We start from the raw sequence: 17,526 nt of genomic DNA on the forward strand, positions 1-17,526 counted from the left end.
GCCACCCCTGGCCTGTGGGGAGGGAGAAGCAGTTTGCAAATCATTCCTGTAGGATTTAATGACAGAACACCCTTCTGCATCAAACACTGGGGATAAAATCTACCTCAGGTCCTCTCACATTGAAATACAGTGCACTACTGCAGCCTAAAAACTCTTTTAGAGATGCAGTTCTCTTTGGAAGATGGGTTTGGCCTAAATACATGTAAGGTGCTAAATTTGAGTTTTTTCTTTCACCTGTTCATTTATAATGCTGTGATCAAAGATCCATTAGAGAGTGGTGAAGTAAAATAAGTTTAATTAAAGTCTAGTTTGGATATATATTGGAGGGTTTAATTCTTCTCTCCTTTCTAAGGACAACAGAAATGGTACCAAATGAGCAGTTTATGTAGGTATTTTAATTCAAAATGAGATGATGGGATTTTACCTGTGGTCTGGGGCCCAAGTCTGGGCAGAGACATCATGGTCAGACAAAAGAAAACACTTTGAAATTGCTTTTTCACTTGAGAACACATACAGTATTTTTTTCACACAGTTTTCTGCGAGTTAATGAAATAATGGATCATATTTCAGGGGGATGCTTTGGAGATTAGGTATAAATTACTATATTGGGATTAAAAAGGGAATAGAAGTCTTTATGACTAATAGATTTATCAACAGTTTTTAACCATGATGGTGTGTACAGGGATGGGGAGAGAATTCTTCTGTCCTTTACTTGGTTCTTACTCTTTCTTCCTCATTTTTGTCACTGATTCAGAGCCAGGATTCTGGTCCATCACTCCAGTATACAACAGCTGGACCAGTAACCTGATCTGGGACAACTTTTTTTTTATAAATAAAGTTCTCACCCCAAAGGATCTATGAGGCTGTGGCTGACAACAAAGCTGTGTTGTCCCAAAATGATTATTTTCCTCCCAGAATCCCAGTACCATTCCTAGCAGACTCCCACGAGGTTGTGCTGAGTCTCACTGCACCACTGACAGCACAGAGGAGTCTCTCTCTGTCTCTCCCAGGTGTGTGGGGATTTAAGGGCTCAGCTCAATTAAGGATAATAATGTTCTAGGTCCCCAGCTCTCCACTGGGGACTTTGTCTTGGTGTCCATGGCCAGATTCCAGTTTGGCATTTAAACACCCTGTTCATGAGTGCTGCTGGGACACATCTGGAGCATGGCAGTCACAGCTCCTCTGCCATCTTAGCACAAGGGATCTGCCCTGATTTGTTTCTCTTCACTCAATGCCTTCCAAATTAGTTATTGCTAATTGGACACCCACCCCTACCTGTATCTTCATTATCATTCCTGGTCGCTGCATTGCATTGCTCTGAAATGGGGAAGCATTTACTAAATTTGAAGAAAAATGTATTTTATTCTTCCCACTGTCACAGACAGGTAACTTGGAGCAGGGCAGAAATTCTTTTCAAGACCTGCTTGAGCTGATAATTCAGGGTGGTCACCTTGAGCCCATTTCCAAAGGACCTGTTCCTTTCTACCTTTGAGATTCTTGAAAACTCCAGCAAATGGTGCTGTATATTAAACACTACAGCAGGGCTGCTCTTCTTAAGGCTCATGGATTATTATTATTATTATTATTTCAAACTTTGGAAAACGCTTTACTGACTGAATCTAATGAAAATGACTTCAAATTGAAATAGATGTGTTGGATCTAATGATGCTCATTTCAACTGAACCATGGCTAAATGGGAAATATTCATTATTCAGTGAGTTATCTCTTGATGACAGTGTTATTTCCTCAGGGGCAAACAGAGTAGATACCAAGCTCATCCACTTCTTAATTCATATTGGTTGTTCCCTAGAAAAAACACCCTTACTACACATATGAAGTGCCAGTGTTATGAACAGAGCTGTGTTAAAATAAGTTTCAAATGAGTCTGGATTTCTGTAAAGTTTTTAAGATCTTGCAGGAGCAGATAATATTGCTGTAGTGAGGCTCTGCAGAGTTTCTACATATCCATCACCCTTGTAGCTGGACAGGAGACCCCAAAATTGGGACTTGCCAGAAAAGCAATGCCTGCAGCCATCACTGTGCTCTGGACATGTGGCTGCCCAGGAGGAGCTGAGAGAAAAATGAGCCACACATTCCCAAGCTCTCCTCCACAGAGCTCCTTCTCCCCAGTGGCAATGTCTTTAGAGGGACATAAATCAGATTTTTTAATATTGCATCTCCTTCTAGTTGTAGGTAGGAAATAACTTATTGTGTTTCTACAGAAGAAAAAAGGAAAGCAATTAGAACACTCCAGTTTCACATTCAATTTATTTAATTAGGCTGCATGTGAAATTGCCAGAGCCCCACTCACTGCTGCTCCAAGCATCTTACATCTGTGCCATTTTTGAGGATATACTCTGTAGGAAATCCTCTGGCAGCTGAGCTGAGCTCTGGTACCAGAGCTTTCTGGTATTTGATGCTTAATTGATGACTCTTAAAATGGAGCTGTCCTTCAAGCTCACTCTTTGGGATTTGGAGAGGAGGAAACTAAATCATGTGGCTGAATCTTTTTTTAATTTCTCCCTGCATTACCTACACAGCATGCTGGGCTCTGTTCCTGGAAATGCTCTGTGCACATGTCTGTGGTGGCAGCAGGGCTTTGCTGTTGTAGCTTTGACACCATTAAGACACCACTGATATGAAACAGTTCTTAAGTTAATGCTGGGAGGAAAGAAAGTTCTTTTAGCACTCTTTAGTGCAAGAAGTGAATCCTCTCCTGGCTGTCATTTATTGCTCTGTTTATGAGCAGTGAGCAGTTTAAAAGGCAGATGTTCAGTGCAGACACGCTCAGCAGAAGGAGGGGAACTAAAATCGCCCCATTTAACAGCCCTTGTTTTGCACACCTAGAATGGTGTGAGTGCTGCCAGCTGTCACCTGGGCAGTGGCCAGGTGTCACTGGATCCTGCCTTTCATGCAGGATCTCCCAGGAGAGGCAGTGATTCATGGAGCCCTGCAGATCCTGCAAGGCTGTGTTCAGGTTCAATGCCCATCATTAATGGTGGCTGCAGAAGCAACTGATCTTTTCTCATTTTCCAGCTCCAGAGTATTTTTTCAGCCCAGTTCAGCATTCACAGCTAAGTTCTGGATTTCTGGTAACAGTGTTTGCTGCTTTTCTTCTGCCTTCTCCACATTTCTCCTAATTGAGTCAGCACTGGCTTCACCACATTTTATTGCTCTCATTTATTGCAGCTACTACCTATCAAATTAATTGCTGTGTTTTGACAGACCCAATTTACTTCCCCGTTATGGCTGCTAATACTGTTGATGAAATGTGGTTGTCAGCTTCTGTGTGGGGGATCAGTTGGTATTTTAAAAGCCTACCCTGTTTCCAGCCTTCCCAAAAAGGGACCAAAAGGGCTGTCACTGCCCTTAGGGCCATATTAAACATGTAGGTTAGGCACAAGGAAGCCAAGGGAGAAAATGAGGTTTAAAAAGTGTCTGGCCCAGGTCTCCAAGCAGAAACAGCTTCTCCCAAAGACAGAACTGCATGTTTTGTGTGAAGAGCCATGCCCCACATGCAGGTAGGATCATGGGGATCATGGGGCTGTGGCACAGGATTTCCCTCTGGAATGCCCTGTCAGGAGGTGCCTCCAGCGAGGGGCCCGGTGCTCCTGGGGCTCTGCCCCATTGCACAGGGTGCTGATAGAACACCAAAGGCCAAATGGCACAGCCCAGGGCAGCCCAGCTGGGCAGCAGCAGTGTGCTGGAAGCCAACTGGAGCTTTCAGCAGTGCTAGGGGCTGCAGTGGGTTTGTAGGAGTGCTCCAGTGCCCTTCCTCATCTGTCCTTCAGCTAAATGTGGCTGATGTTCCATCCCCATTCCACTCTGCACTCTAGGCTGGAGAGGCACAGAAACACAAGCTCCTTCACCTGCTGCCATTGTCTCCATGATCACTTTCTTCCTTTGTCTCACTGTTTTGTTCTCAGGGACAGATTCCTCTTAAACACATCTGTATATTTGCATCCATCTTTAAGGTAATTCCATGTCTGTGTTTCCCCTGGGTGCTGTAGAAACCTGTGTCCCCTCCTCCTGTGTGATTTGTGTGGTAGTGAGAGCATTTGGCTCCATCCTTCCTTCCTGTAGGAGCAGTTTTACTGCAGTCATTCTGTGTGTGTGACACTAATGTTTATGTATGCTTTTTATTATTATTTCTAATTGTGATTCTTTGGTATTTCAGCTGCTTTCAGGGAGGGAGGGGTGAAAAAAAAACAGTTGGGTTTTAGCAGGAGCTGGTGCTCAGCCCCACATTTGCAGAGGAAATAGCTACAGAATTTGGGAAGGGCTGAGCTTTGTAATTTGAGTTTAATATTTAGTGGTTATGGAAAAGAAAGGGCTGGAGCCATCTCTGCTCCAGATGCTCCACTACTCCCTTGTGCTTCTGCCTTAAGTGCAGCCCTGGGAGGGCTCTGGGCAGACCAAAATTGGTTGTTCCAGGTGGCCACCCCAGCCAGGACTTCATCAAAACATGGTCACTTGTCCAGCCACTTGCACAGACCCTTCTAGAAAGTGTTGGTCCAGTTAATTCTGTTAAATAACAAAATAACATTAATGCAAACTGTGCTGAGCTGCTTACAGACACCTGAGTGGGAAGACCTAGGAATGGTCAGGCAGGACATCTGGGCTGAGAGACTGGGAAACAACCACACATCTCTAAATACCCTTGGGAGCAGCTCCAGCACTTTGGAGGCTCTGCCTGGCCTGGTTCATTGCTCTGACACAAATGGATGAGCCAGAGCCAGGATGTCACCTGCTCTGAGTGAGGAAGGACTTGCAGAGATTCTCCAAAAATAGCCAGGAGCAGGCAGAGGCAGATGGGGACAGCTGGTGCCACTGCCTGCTGCTGCTGCTGCTGCATTTTCCATAGGGAGGAAGGGACTTCAGCACTGGGGACTCAGTGGAGGAATTGAGAGCTTGCCAGGGGGGTGTGTTTGTGCTGTGCAGGTTGTCCCACACCATCCCTGTCCCGTGCTCCTGTGTTTGGGAGGGCAGTGTGGGGAGGCTCATTCCTTGCTGGAAACTCGTGTGAATCCCCAGTGGCTGTGATCCCCTCACAGCTGCTGTGGGTGACAGCCATGTGCTCTCCTGGGTAACTGCACAAAGTAGGCTTTGCTCCCCTGGGGCTTAAAAAATGTAGGAGAGATAAAATCTTATTTCTTAGCAAGTGTTATTTACTGGAGACTCCCATCCAGCCTCAGGCCTCACAGCACGAGCACAGGAGCTCTGGTGCTGGATCTCTGCTGCTTCACAGGCAGCCCCAGCTTTTTGGCTTGTGTTTGTGGGGGTCCTCTCACCCTGACACTGGTGTTTGGAGAGGCAGAGGCTGCTCAGAGTGGAGGGACAGCACTGAAGACACCCCTGACAAGAGCAGGAATCAGCAGGATGTGCCAGACAGGGACTGGGCTGTGCTGAGCTGCCACAGAGCAGAGCCTCTGCTGCTAAATGAGGTGATCAATCATTTGAAGAGGGGGATGACAGGCACTGAAGACAGGGCTGTTCCTCAGCTTTCCCTGCAGGGAAATGGTCCATAGGTTCAAGGTCAGGTTTATTGCAGGGCTTTGCTGAAGTGGAGAAGGGAATGGGATTTTTAATAATTTCTCTTTTTTTCAAAAAATGAGTTAGCCCTGTGTCCTGCTTTAGGGAGCAGTCACCCCAGGACACCCTGTGTGTACTGTGTTGTTCCTAGCCAGGAAATACCCCCAGAGCCCCCAGCCCACTCCCCCCAAACACTGTGTGCTCCAGACAGGTGCAGCAACACTGACACTGCCGAGCTGGCTTGTTCCATGCAGGTTCTACAGAATGCACAGGTTACCCAGAGCAGCTGGGGCTGCCCCTGGATCCCTGGGGGTGCCCAAGGCCAGGCTGGACAGGACTTGGAGCACCTGGGACAGTGGAAGGAGTCCCTGCCCATGGCAGGGGGTGGGAGAAGATGATCTTCAAGGTCTTCTTCCAACCCAAACCATTCCATGATTCTGTGATACAGCCAGACTGGTGTGAGCGAGGCTGGGAGACACCACTGCTTGGAGATGATCACCTTTGTGCTGTGGATATGTTTATGATGGAGAAATGGGTGTTTTAGGTGAAGTCATCTGCCTGTGATCGGTTCCTGCTGTGGGTGACACCTGGAGCTGTTCCCTGTCCCCCATCCAGTGACAGTCACATGCTGTCTGGGGGTGGCTGGGCTGGGTGGAGGTGTTGCTCCTCAGGGATGCCCTGAAGTGCAGTACAGCTCAAGCCTTCTACATGAGAAAACATCAAAAGTTAGGGGTAGGAGGGAAAGGCTGAAGTTACTGTGGTGTATGTGCAATGTGAGTAAGTGACCTTGGCTGAGATTCTACGGCTGCTGCTCTCAGGTTTTGGGAACTGCTGTTTTGGGGACCAGGCAAACTCACAGAAATCAAAATCACACAATTTTTGTGTAGGAAAAGCTGGGTTCTGGTAGAAATATTTAATTTTACTGCCATTCACAGTGGCACTTTGGAGAAGCAGTTGTGAGATCAACCCATCACTCTGATCTTTACAAAAAAAACACATTAAAGGAGAGCAAGCCAAAACTCTCCAAATGCAAACTAGATGATTTGGAAAGCATGCTGCTGATCTGCACAACTTTCCCCAAGAACCAGATACCTCCTCGTGGAGAAGGGCATTCAGGGAAGTGGAGAGCTCAGTTTTTGGGAGCAGAGGCCAAGCAGGTGTCCAGGCACAAGCTGCACATCACTGCAGGGCATTGTGCTGAGGTGTTTATGTGGTACCAACACAACAGGCTGCTTCATTGCTATTCCCTGTCAGTATTACTGAGCAGGGCTGGAAAAAAAAACCACCCCTTGCCTTGCTGTGTGCCTACAATGTTTTTATTTCCTTGCCACCCATGTAGAACACAAGGCAGCAGAGAAGCAGCCAGGGACCCGGAGCTGCCTGATGTGTGCGAAGACGAGGCCGCGTCCTGAGGCCGCCCGGCCGCCGCGGGCTGGGCGCGCACGAGCTCCAGCCCTTCGTGGTGTCGCGTGGAACATCGCCCTCATCACCCAGCCCGGGGCCTGCACAGCAACAACAGAACCAGAATAAACCCACCAGAATCGGACCAAGGCAGAAAGCCAGGCAGGAGGATCGGAGCAGAGCGAGCCTCGGGGCAGCGCGGCCGCGTTCCTCGGCCAAGGTGTCCTTGGCTCCTCCGTGCGTGCCTTGCTCTCCACTTGTGCTTCACCTCGGGGCTCTGCCGGGGGTCTCGGCTGAGGAACGGGGGTTTGTTTGTCTCAAGGGTCCTTTTCCCCCCAGAGACTTTTCCCTTGCGTTTTTGCATTCCCTACTTCAAGCATCAGGAATGAAAACTGGCTTGAGAGATGGGTTTTATATCGGAGGGCAACTGCTTTATTTAATGCACAGATAAAGCACTTGTGTACATCAGGAGTGCTGCTCTTGGTGTGGAGTTGATGGCAAAATGTCCTTGGATATCAGTTAAATGAGGATGAGATCTTGCTGTTGGAGTGAACACTGTCCCCTCCCTACACCTTTCTTTCTCTTCCCTTTTTCTCTTATCCCTCAGTTCTGCATGGTGTCAGTCCTGCTCCCAGCCACAGCCAGAGCAGTTGCATGAGATTCCCTTTATGTGCACAGAGCTCTGGAGCATGGGGATATGCTGCCACACAGAACAGCTCAGTGCTCCAGGGACATCTGCCAGGCCTGCTCTTCCCAAAGAGCTGGGAATGCATCCCATCAGCTGCACCCAGTCCTGCACCCATGGACCATGTTCTCCAGCTGAAAAGAGTGGCAGGTTTAGGCTTTATTTTATTTCATTCCCTTCTCTTCACTCATCTCTTGTGGACCTGATGCTTTTAAACTTTAGTTTCCTGAAAATTAGTCAAACTGGGACAGGTTCCTAGGATGGAAAATGTTGGTGGAGGGGTTTTAGAAAGCTACAGAGCACAAGTTCACAACTTGATATTTTGATTATTTTTTTAAGGCTTTAATTTTTAATTTTGTTTTAAGACTCTTATTTTTATGCATGTGCTGATGCTGCTGTTTTATCCATAGATAGCTTCTAAACTTGGGGTTAGAAGCTTCATCTCAACAGTTTGACAACCAGTGAGAGATTGCACTTAAAAAGGCAAATACAAAAAGGCAAATTGAGCCATTTCTGTGGCTGTTGACTGTACAGACTGTGTGGATAATCAGGAATTTCACTCTTCCATTCAGAGAGTAAAAACCAGTGACATCCATCTGTCAAAATACATGTCATTATTTTCCCTTGAGCCTGGGAGCTCAAGGGAAAATAAGCTTTTCCCTTGTGCAGCAGGGAGACTGGAAAGCAGAGTGGAGGGTTTGTATGGAAATAGAACCTGGATGAGGTGCCAAACTTCTCTGCTTTAGCAGTGCACATTTGTAGTGGAGTTTGCTGAGCAAAGCAATGCAAGGCATTCCTTTCTGGCTCAGATCCTCCTGTACAAGTCCATGCTCAGCTCAAGTCCCTCCCAAGCTGAATTAACCTGGATTATGCCATGACCCTGTTGCTCTGAATGCAGCCTTCCATGGGATGAGGGAAGGAAAGCAGCTCATCAGTCACTGCCTTGCTCCTTCCCTTCCTGAAGAAAAGCCATGTATGCTCAGAGCTGCTGCTGGCAGAGCCCAGACCTTCCGTCAGTATCCACAAGCCATCAATCAAAGTGCTCCCAAAAAATGGTGTAAATTCAAGAAAACATGAATTGCAACTCTTGAGGGTACAATGCAGATCCTCTGTGCTGTAATTTTGCTGCTGTTTTTGATTTCTAGGCCTGTTCTGTTGGTATTTCAGTCTCTTGTTGCACTTGAACCTCTGCCCCTGTATGTGCTCTGCTATGATTCCAGCATGATGTAAATGCACTCAGTACTGTGACAGCACATGGCTGTTGCACTGTAAATATGTACCATGAAGAGAGAGGCTATTTTTTGCATGCTTTTGTACTGTAGAACTGATAAGAATATTACAATAAATTCCACAGAGATGACCCTGGGTGTACGTGCAGTTCCTAAGGCAGCTGTGGCTGCTGGTTATTGGGTGTTCTCTGCTGCTCAGACCCTCTCTGTGTGTGTAGCTGCAAAGAGGGGCTGGAAAGGATTCCTTTCTTTGGCCTTTCCATGCTGGGCTTTTCCTGGATGAAGAAGTTCAGGGTTCTGTCATGCTCAAGTGACACATCCCCAGCTATTCCAGCCTCTTGCTGTAATGGGGCTGGTGAAATTGTATTGCCTTCATTCCATTTGGTTCCAAATAAAAGTGCAGTTTCCTTAGCAGAGTGGCTGGGGGTGGTCTGGCTTTGAACTCAGCACAGTTGTGGAAAGCCCAGCAAATCCTGGGCTCATCTGGTGCCATGGGGCAGGACTGGCTGAGCCTGCCCTGCTCCAGACATCTTCCTCCAGGAGAAAACGCCAGAGGCACCAAGCTCCTCTCATTTTTATATTGCACAAAAAAAGTTTTAACAAAGGCGAATGCATCTGCCTCAGCCCTGACAATGATGTTGCAAAGCTGAGAGAGCTGGGGATGTTCAGCCTGGAGAAGTGAGTATTCTTTATAATGGTGCCATGGACATCCCACAGTGAAAGCTGCCCCGTGCCTGTGGGAGTGCGCTCGGTCCCAAACCTCACCCTGGTGCTCATCTTGATCTCACTCCGCTTGAGAAACACACATGGTCCCCGATTAAACCTCATCCCAGTCCCAAACCTGAGCTCAAGGCCAGGCCAAAGGCAAATGCCACATTTAGCCTTAAACCCAATTCCCCCTCTAATCTAAAAGGCAGCCCTAACTCCAAGGCCAGCCCCAACTCCAGGCCCTTCCCAAATGCTCAGCCCTAAACCCAAGGCCACCTTGAGCCCTAAGCCCAAAGCCAGCCCCAGTTGCAGCTGTAAACCCAAGCCCAAGGGCAATCTCAAAGCCTAAGGAAGATGGAGAATGGCGAGGGGCTGTGAGGACAGTGACAACACTGGCACCCCCAAATCAGAGAAGGACAAAGAGCCCTCAAGATCCCCTTAGCTGAACTTGCTAACAAGGACCAGACTTGACAGCCCACAGTGGCTTTCGGGTTGTTTTATTTCTCAGCCCACAGTCCCGTGTGGGACATGGGAACTGGGTGCTGCAGAGGCTGTGGCAAGGCATCAGAAATGCCCGCCCAACACCCAAGGGTGATAGAAGATCTGCTCCAGCACTGGCCGATCCATGGGGTGCTTGGACAAACACCACTGGATCAGATGTTGACACTCTGCGGAGAGAAGGCAGAAAGCAGCGGTCACTTGCAGAAGGCTCCAGCCCAGCGTGTGCTCGGAGCTGCCCTTGGCGGGAGAGCGGCACGGCAGGACAAGCAAGGGCCCCCTCCTTCAGCCAAGCGTGCCACAGCGAGCCCGGCACGGGCCACCTGCTGCAGCCGGCCCTTGAGGGCACACGGACGTCCCGCGCAGCTGCGGGAGGGCCGGGCCGGGCCGCGCGGTGCCACCTGCCAAAGCCTGCCTTCTTCAGGCCGCGTACCAACCTGGAGAGATCTCCTGCGGGAAGATGAGCTGCCTCAACACGATCTCACGCTCGCTTTCGAATGGCAGGAACCCGCACACCATTTCGAAGAGCAGCACGCCCAGGGACCAGATGGTCGCCCCATCGCCGTGGTAGCAGCGAAGGCCGATCCACTCGGGCGGGCAGTACGAGCGTGTTCCTAGGGGAGACGGGCGGCGCTCATCAGGCGCAGGCTGCTGCCTTCCACAGCCTGGCGCCAGCCTCCTGCCAGAGGCAGGGGCTGCAGCCGTGGCCACAACTTCCCCCCAAGGCCTGCCTGCCTCCCTCCCCCTGACAACGGGCCAAAGCCAAGGAACCGTTCTGCAAGGCTGACAAGGCCAGCGGAGCAGCCCAAGGCCTTGCGGGCCTGCCAAGCCCAGGAGCCGGGACCCAGCTTTTGCAGCCCCTTTCTGTCGCCAGGGCCAGCAGCCGGCTCCTGGGGCACAGCACCTGCCCCGTGCCCCAGGGCAGCCGGCAGCCGGCTGAATGCCGCACCCCGCGGCCCAGGAGGGAATGGGGCCGTGCAGTGCCTGGCACTGGCAGCGGGGCCCGCGCTCTGGGCTCACCGGCAAACTCTGTGTAGGCCCGCTCCTGGAGGAAGGTGCCGCAGCCGAAGTCGATGAGCTTCAGCTCGCCAGTCTCCGGGTTCACGAGGAGGTTCTCCGGCTTGATGTCCCGGTGCAGGACGCCGCAGGCGGTGCAGTGCCATACGGCCTCCAGCACCTGCCAGAAAAGCCGGCGAGCCGCCTCCTCGCTCAGGAACTCTTGCTCCACCAGGACGCGCAAGAGATCCCGAGACTGCTCCGGACGCTCCAGAACCAGAACGAAGCTGTCGGGCAGCTCGAACCAGTCCAGGAGCTGGATGATTCTGTGGCAGCCGAAGCCCACCATCTTCATGAGCACGATCTCCCTCGGAACACAGGTGCCGTCGGGCTGTGAGGACGAGACAATGCCTCCATCACATGGCCCGATGCTGCCCTGCGGCTGCAATTCCCCTGCCCGGGATGCCCCAGTGCCGCCTTGGGCAGCCTCCCCGCTGCTTGCGACTCCTCCCGCCACGGCAGGGGTTGACTGGGAGGTGCCCCTGCCTGAACCCACCGCCGCTGTTCGGCATCCCCGGGCCCGCGATGCTCGGCCTCGCTCGCTGAGCCCACGCCCGCTGCCCCCGGCCTTATCCCTGCTTGCCACGGCCCGCTCTGTCCCGCTGGCCCCGCTCACTCACCAGCTCGTCCCAGTGCAGGACCGTGTCCCGGGCCACGCGCTTGATGGCCACCTGCAAGCCGTGGAGAGAGGGGGACTGAGCTCAAGCCTTGCCCCGCGCCGCTCCCGGCCCTCCCGCCGCGCCCGGCCGTCCCGGCCACTTACCGGGCTCCCGTCGGAGAGTCGGGTTCCCGAGAAAACGGTGCCGAAGCCACCGCTCCCCAGCTGCGGGCCCAGCTGGTACAGCTCCCACAGCTCTTTCTTGTGCCCTGCGGCCAAGACCGAGCCGTCAGCCTCGCGCCCAGGAACCAACCCCCCGAGTGCCCGCCAGTGCAGCGGCCCCAGCCAGCACCGGCCACCTCGCTCTCACCTGCTTCTTCCTGCGCGCCGGACAGCGGCCACAGCCTTTCCGCCGTCGGGCTGGCGAGCGGCACAGCTGGGCCAGGACAGGGCGCACAGGCGGCTGCAGGAGCCTGAGTGGAGCGGGACAAGGCGGCACCGTCGCTGTCCCCGCCGTCCTGGGCTGGACTCTGCCCGTGTGGACGGCCGGGGCTACAGCCCGAGGCTTCACGCAGGGGGGTCTCAGGAGCAGCTGCAAAGCAGAGAGGGCTTGTTTGAAGCTGTGGCATCAGGGGCTTCTGAAAACAGCCAGTGACTAGGCTGCTCTCAGAAGCCCTGGCCTGGCCTGGCCTGGCCTGGCCTGGCCTGGGAATGGCCCTCAAGAGCCCCATGGGAGCCTCAGACAGCTCCTTAGATCTCACGTGCTTGTTCAGAATCCTTACCGGTTGTTGGTGGCTGTATGGGAGCAGCATCCTGGATATGGAGGAAACTCCCTGGTCTCTGGGGAATTGCCTCCTCAACCAGGCCCGGGCTGTTGCCAGCTGGCACGTCCAGCACCGTGACCTGGGAGCTGTGGTCCAGCAGCTGCTGGCTCCAGGACACTTGCTGCTCCTCCAGCTGCTCCTGGTATGGCTCCCCTGGATCGGGCTGGGCTCCCACTTGGACTTCTGGGCTTTCCCTGGCCACGTCAGTGGTCAGGGATGTGCCCATGTTGTCAAGGTCCAAGGGTCCATGGGAGCTGGGAGACCTGTCCCTGGGCTCTGCAACTTCTGCAGGCTGACAGGTCAAGCGGAGCCTCTCCGAGAGATGGAGGCTGTCAGAGGTAGCAGAGGCTCCTGGCACGATGGACACCCTCTGACAGCCTGAACCTCTTGCAGGGATGGCGGGTCTTCTCATCCTTGCAAGGGTTGAGGCTCTCCCACCGATGGCCAAACTTGGTGGGAGCAGCCTCCTGATGGGATGGCGGCTTCTGGAGAAGCTGGACGAGCCACAGCAGGGCAGGTGGCTTCGCTTCATCAACTTCTCCAGTTGTGTTCGTAGTGCCTGCCACATCCCAAAGTAGAGCGGCACAGGTGTCCCATTGTGCGCCCAGATCTGGGTCATAACTTCCTGCAGCTCTTGGGCCACTGCCATGCAGGGACCGCAGCTGCAGGAGCTCTCCAGAGGGCACGCGGGAGCACCTGGCCGCCTGCGAGTAGTTGCCCGAGGCCTGGAGAACCCGGGAGCCACAGGGGCTGCCCGCTTCCTCCATGGGCCTCTGGGCCTAAACCTACGTCGCTTCCTTGCCTGCTGCCTCCACGGCTGCCAGTGGCCAACGGCCCACCAGACAGCCACAATGGCCAGCAGCAGGACAAGTGCAGCTATTAGGACGCCACCGTCACCCATGGCTACGGCACGTCCACTCGCAACTGCACTGGCAGCTGGGGGCGCCGGCCCCGTTTATATAGGGTTGGCGCGGTGATGTCACAGTGCTGTGGTCAGGACAACGGTGTGACATCTCGGCCATGGATCACCCCCGCGCACAGCAGTTCCACAGTAACTAGGAAGGGGCTCCATGTGGGCACTCCAGCACCCTCTGGAGCAGAGAGGATGGAAGATTCTTGTCAAAATGGGACACAGGGATGAGGAGGGGAATGGTGATAGTCTCGTCTCCTTGCTGGCAGAGCATGGGACACGGATTGTCCAATAGGGCATTGCAAAGTCCTTGAACAGGACAAGCCCTGCTGAGCAACATGAAAACCATCGGTGTTCTATCCACTACATTCCCATGCTGAATCGGAAGTTGTATTCAAATCCAGTTCTGTGCCTATTACTGGGAATAAAATGGATGCTATCCCATTGAAAACCAGTACCTTTAATACTTTAGGGTTCTTTGACTTCAGGGAATTGTGGCGCAAATAAAGGAAATTGTATGACAGAGTTTGTGTCCTCCTAAAATTAACACTTTAATGAGAAATAAAATAGGGACAATGCCCATAAACCGTGTACAAGTATAGGGACAAACTCCAAAGACCAGGACTATGGGCAGACACAAAAATATATAGGGTAGGCCTGAGGGCAGAGTCAGAGGGCATGGGTCCTACCACTGGAGTTAGAAATATGCAAAATTCTGCAACAAATAACAATCAATCAGGGGAGAGAAGCAGGAACATTCGAGAAACATAACCTTCTAAGGTTAATATGATTAACATATTAACTGCTATAAGCCCTTTTTCTTTGCCATAACTTAAACAAATGCTTCCAAAGGCTTGAACTTAATGCCTTTTTTTTCTGGATGAAATTTGGCTGCCTTGGATCCCCAGCAAGACACATTCCCGTATCACATAAGTCAGTTCTTCACTCCCTGTCCCCGTTCATTGCACACTGGCACTTCTGCTCCAGAAGGATTCTCTAAGGGACACAATTAAAACACCTCTTAAAATCCTGAAATAGAACCTGCATTTCCTTTCTGTCACCCATGAGCCAGGTGAATTAATATTGTGAAAGGCGATAAGGAAGCTACCACCATTTTAGGTCTGAGAAGGCCTATGCTGAAGTAAACCCACAGGTGTGGGCAGTCCCAAGGAAATGTAGAAAATGAGATATGGAACCTTCCAAATCACTTTGAAGCCACCAGGACAAGTGCTATCTAAAAAGCAATACATTATTTCAAGGGAGGGAAGGAAGGGATTACAGCTAGTTAGAGAGTCACTGTTAAAGGCAGGTCTTTTGGAGCCACACATGTCTCCCTATAGCACTGCTCTCCTGCCCGGTAAGAACCTGACAGAACTTTGAAGTGGTAAAAAGCAGATGAACTGAGGAACCTGCCCTAGCCCTTCCAAACAGGGAAAAAGAATTTGAATTTTATGTGGATGTTGAACAGAAGCAGGCCAAAGGAGTTCTAGTGCAAGAACACTACAGGGCCATTCTTGAAGACCGATGGCCCCTTTTTCTAAAATGTTAGACCACATGGCGAGAGGTAGCCCCATTGTTTGCAAACTTGTGCAGCCACAGCTTTAATGGTGAAAAGAGTAGGAGGCTCTCTAATCCTTAAAGCCTCACAGCAAGTTAAGACTGTGGCAACCAAAAATCTCTCATGGAATGGGAGGATCCAGATTTAAGAAGTGAGAAAGAGTTTAACCCCACTATCTGTTTCACTGGTCTCGAGGGCAGAGACCTGAAGGAAACTCATGACTGGATTCAGGTAATAGATCTCCAGATGCCAAGGAGATATTAAATTATCCTCCTTGGAATTAAAGTTTGGAATTTTTCTTTCTCTGGAGCAGTAAATTAGGATGTTGATGGAGGTTTCTGGTTCTGTTCCCAACAGGGCAGCCATTTGGCACAGCCCATGAACACGGCATCGCAGTCCATGTGGCTGTAGGACAGATCCTTGTGTTCCGCTTCTTTCCTCTCCCACTCCCCACTGCCACCAGCTCCCCCCGGGCAATGAGGGGGTTCCCGGCTGAGGGAGGACAGCACAAACGTGCAGCAGCTCAAGGATCCGCTCCCTGCCCATTTCCTGGGATAGGGCTGCCCTGGGCCTTGGCATGGACAGGGTTCCCCTTCTCTGCTCGCTCTGACCCTCCTGCCCCAGCCTCGCTCGGTTCCATTCAGGTTCCTCCCGTGAGGGACACTCTCCACACAGATCATGGCTCTGATTCCTTGGATCCTCAGCAGTGTTTTTCCTGGATTTTAGCCAGGGCTTCCCCTGGGTTTGGGGCTGGCGTATGCAGGGTGGAGTGTGTTGGGCTTTGCCTAGCCACCGTTCGGGGTGTGTGTCTCCCTTTTCCCCAACAATATCCCTCTGTCTTCTCCTTCCCGACGTTTCCCCTCAGCAGGGCTGAGCCTTTTCCCGCCCTTTTCCCCTCAGCGCTGGCCCCGCTCCCCCGCTCAGGCCTCGCCCCCTCGGCTCGGAGCGGCTCCCCGCCATCCCCTCCCTGATGAATGCCGTTCCTTCCTCCCTCATTAAAACCTCGCTAATTAACGCCCTGGCGGGCAGGAGTAGGGGTCTGGAGGAGCTCTGTGGGACACCCTGGCTGCGTGGGGCAGGGCAGAGCAGAGATGCTCGCTCTAGGCCCTCCCCTTTCAGGGCAGGGATCCAGGGAACCGTGAGCTACCCCAGAAAAATGTTCCATCCCAGCCCACAGCTACACGAAAGGGAGAGAAGGAAAGCAGGGTGCCAGAGACACAGCACCCCTCAAGAGTTCCCCAGCTGTGTGTTCTGCCCCCACCCCACCTCTTCCAGCTCCATGCCATGTTTACGGGAGCTCAGAAAGAACAGGAAAACAGAAACAAGCTCCACAGCAAATTCCTGGAAGAAAAATCCAACCGATGGCCAGGAGGCTCCTGTGGCCCCTTCCTGAAAATCGGGGCTGTTGGGAGCATGGCACAGGGTGTCCCAGGACTTAGAGCTGGACACTGAACCCTCCTGGATCTCCTTGGCACCCGTCCCAGGCAGGGATATGATATTAGGGTCCTGATATCCTCCTGGATCTGCCCTAGGAAGGTCCCTGCTCCCTGATGTGAGATGAGACGGGTAAAGGACAAGGAATCAAGGTCAGGAGAAGAATACAGAGATGCTTCTTGCCACTGTAGCAAGAAATTTGGTGCACTGAAAGTTCAGCTGAAGATGAAGGTGGCCAAAAATGAGAGGCACAATAAAAATTGACTTGTTAAATACATTAATTTTAAAAAAATTTAGAAATTACAGCATCCCCATCCAGGATGTAGATGGTCACCTGACAAACACGGACAGAGACACAGTGCAGGTTTTCTAATGCATTCTTCGCATCTCTCTTTCCATCTCAACCCTCCCTTCCCAATGGAAAACACGTACCAAGAGACACTGCAAAGTTCTTGAAGAGGGCAAGCCCTGCTCAGCAGAAACCAAACCACCCCTGACCAAACCACAGCATCCCCATCTTGAATCCAAACCCAGCATGTGCCAGCTATTGGGAAGAGAGGTGCAGTCAAAACCAGAGCAGTGGGACAACCATGAGCTCTCTTTGGAATATCCGGATTTATTTAGAACAGAGGCCCAGCAAAAGTTGGTGAGCTGCTAAGAAAAAACTCTTGCAGTCCTTGCCAGCCATTTTAGGAGAGCTCCGCAGAGACAGAGGAACTTCACCTCCCTTTGTCTCTGGGGGATCTTCTCTGGCACAGGGTAGAGGTTGTTTGAAGTTGGTGCCGCTGCAGCGTCCTGGGAGCCGGGGGCTTTACGCTGGTGACACCAGCACTCTTCCTGATGTGCTGCCACTTGCTCCAGGGAAGGACTGATTGCAAGGGGCTGAGCTCCGATTCTTATTTCCAGGCTTTTCCCGGCCATGTTCATCTTCAGGGATGAGCCAGTTCTGTGATCCCTGAATTGGGTGGGGCCGTGATGGCACAAAGGGGCTGAGCGCTGGGGTGATCCATGGCCGAGATGTCACACCGTTGTCCTGACCACAGCACTGTGACATCACCGCGCCAACCCTATATAAACGGGGCCGGCGCCCCCA

General features: G+C 51.9%; 2 protein-coding genes across 7 annotated transcripts in view; one reads left to right on the top strand and one right to left on the bottom strand.

Annotated features, from left to right (window-relative positions):
• CAMKK1 (calcium/calmodulin dependent protein kinase kinase 1) overlaps positions 1–8,978 on the top strand; it is a 72,205-nt gene extending 63,227 nt beyond the window's left edge. For 5 of the 6 annotated variants that reach the window (XM_033518852.1, XM_033518854.1, XM_033518850.1 and 2 more), the window contains 2 exons: positions 3,927–3,974; positions 6,872–8,978. In XM_033518852.1, the coding sequence (XP_033374743.1) occupies positions 3,927–3,974; positions 6,872–6,944 (121 nt within the window). In that variant the 3' untranslated portion in view covers positions 6,945–8,978. The remainder of the gene's footprint in view (positions 1–3,926; positions 3,975–6,871) is intronic. The other variant, XM_015646749.3, reaches the window with a different exon arrangement.
• A 1,058-nt stretch (positions 8,979–10,036) lies between these two features.
• Positions 10,037–15,866, bottom strand: LOC107212665 (serine/threonine-protein kinase par-1-like). Its single transcript, XM_015646196.1, has 7 exons — positions 12,490–15,866; positions 12,078–12,299; positions 11,873–11,976; positions 11,730–11,780; positions 11,074–11,440; positions 10,491–10,667; positions 10,037–10,223 (listed from the first exon to the last, which is right to left on the bottom strand). Exons 1-7 carry the CDS (start codon positions 13,430–13,432, stop codon positions 10,120–10,122), a joined length of 1,968 nt encoding a protein of 655 aa, XP_015501682.1. The 5' UTR covers positions 13,433–15,866; the 3' UTR covers positions 10,037–10,119.
• Positions 15,867–17,526: the final 1,660 nt, after the last annotated feature.

Source organism: Parus major, chromosome 19, assembly GCF_001522545.3.
Source record: "Parus major isolate Abel chromosome 19, Parus_major1.1, whole genome shotgun sequence".
NCBI lineage: Eukaryota > Metazoa > Chordata > Aves > Passeriformes > Paridae > Parus > Parus major.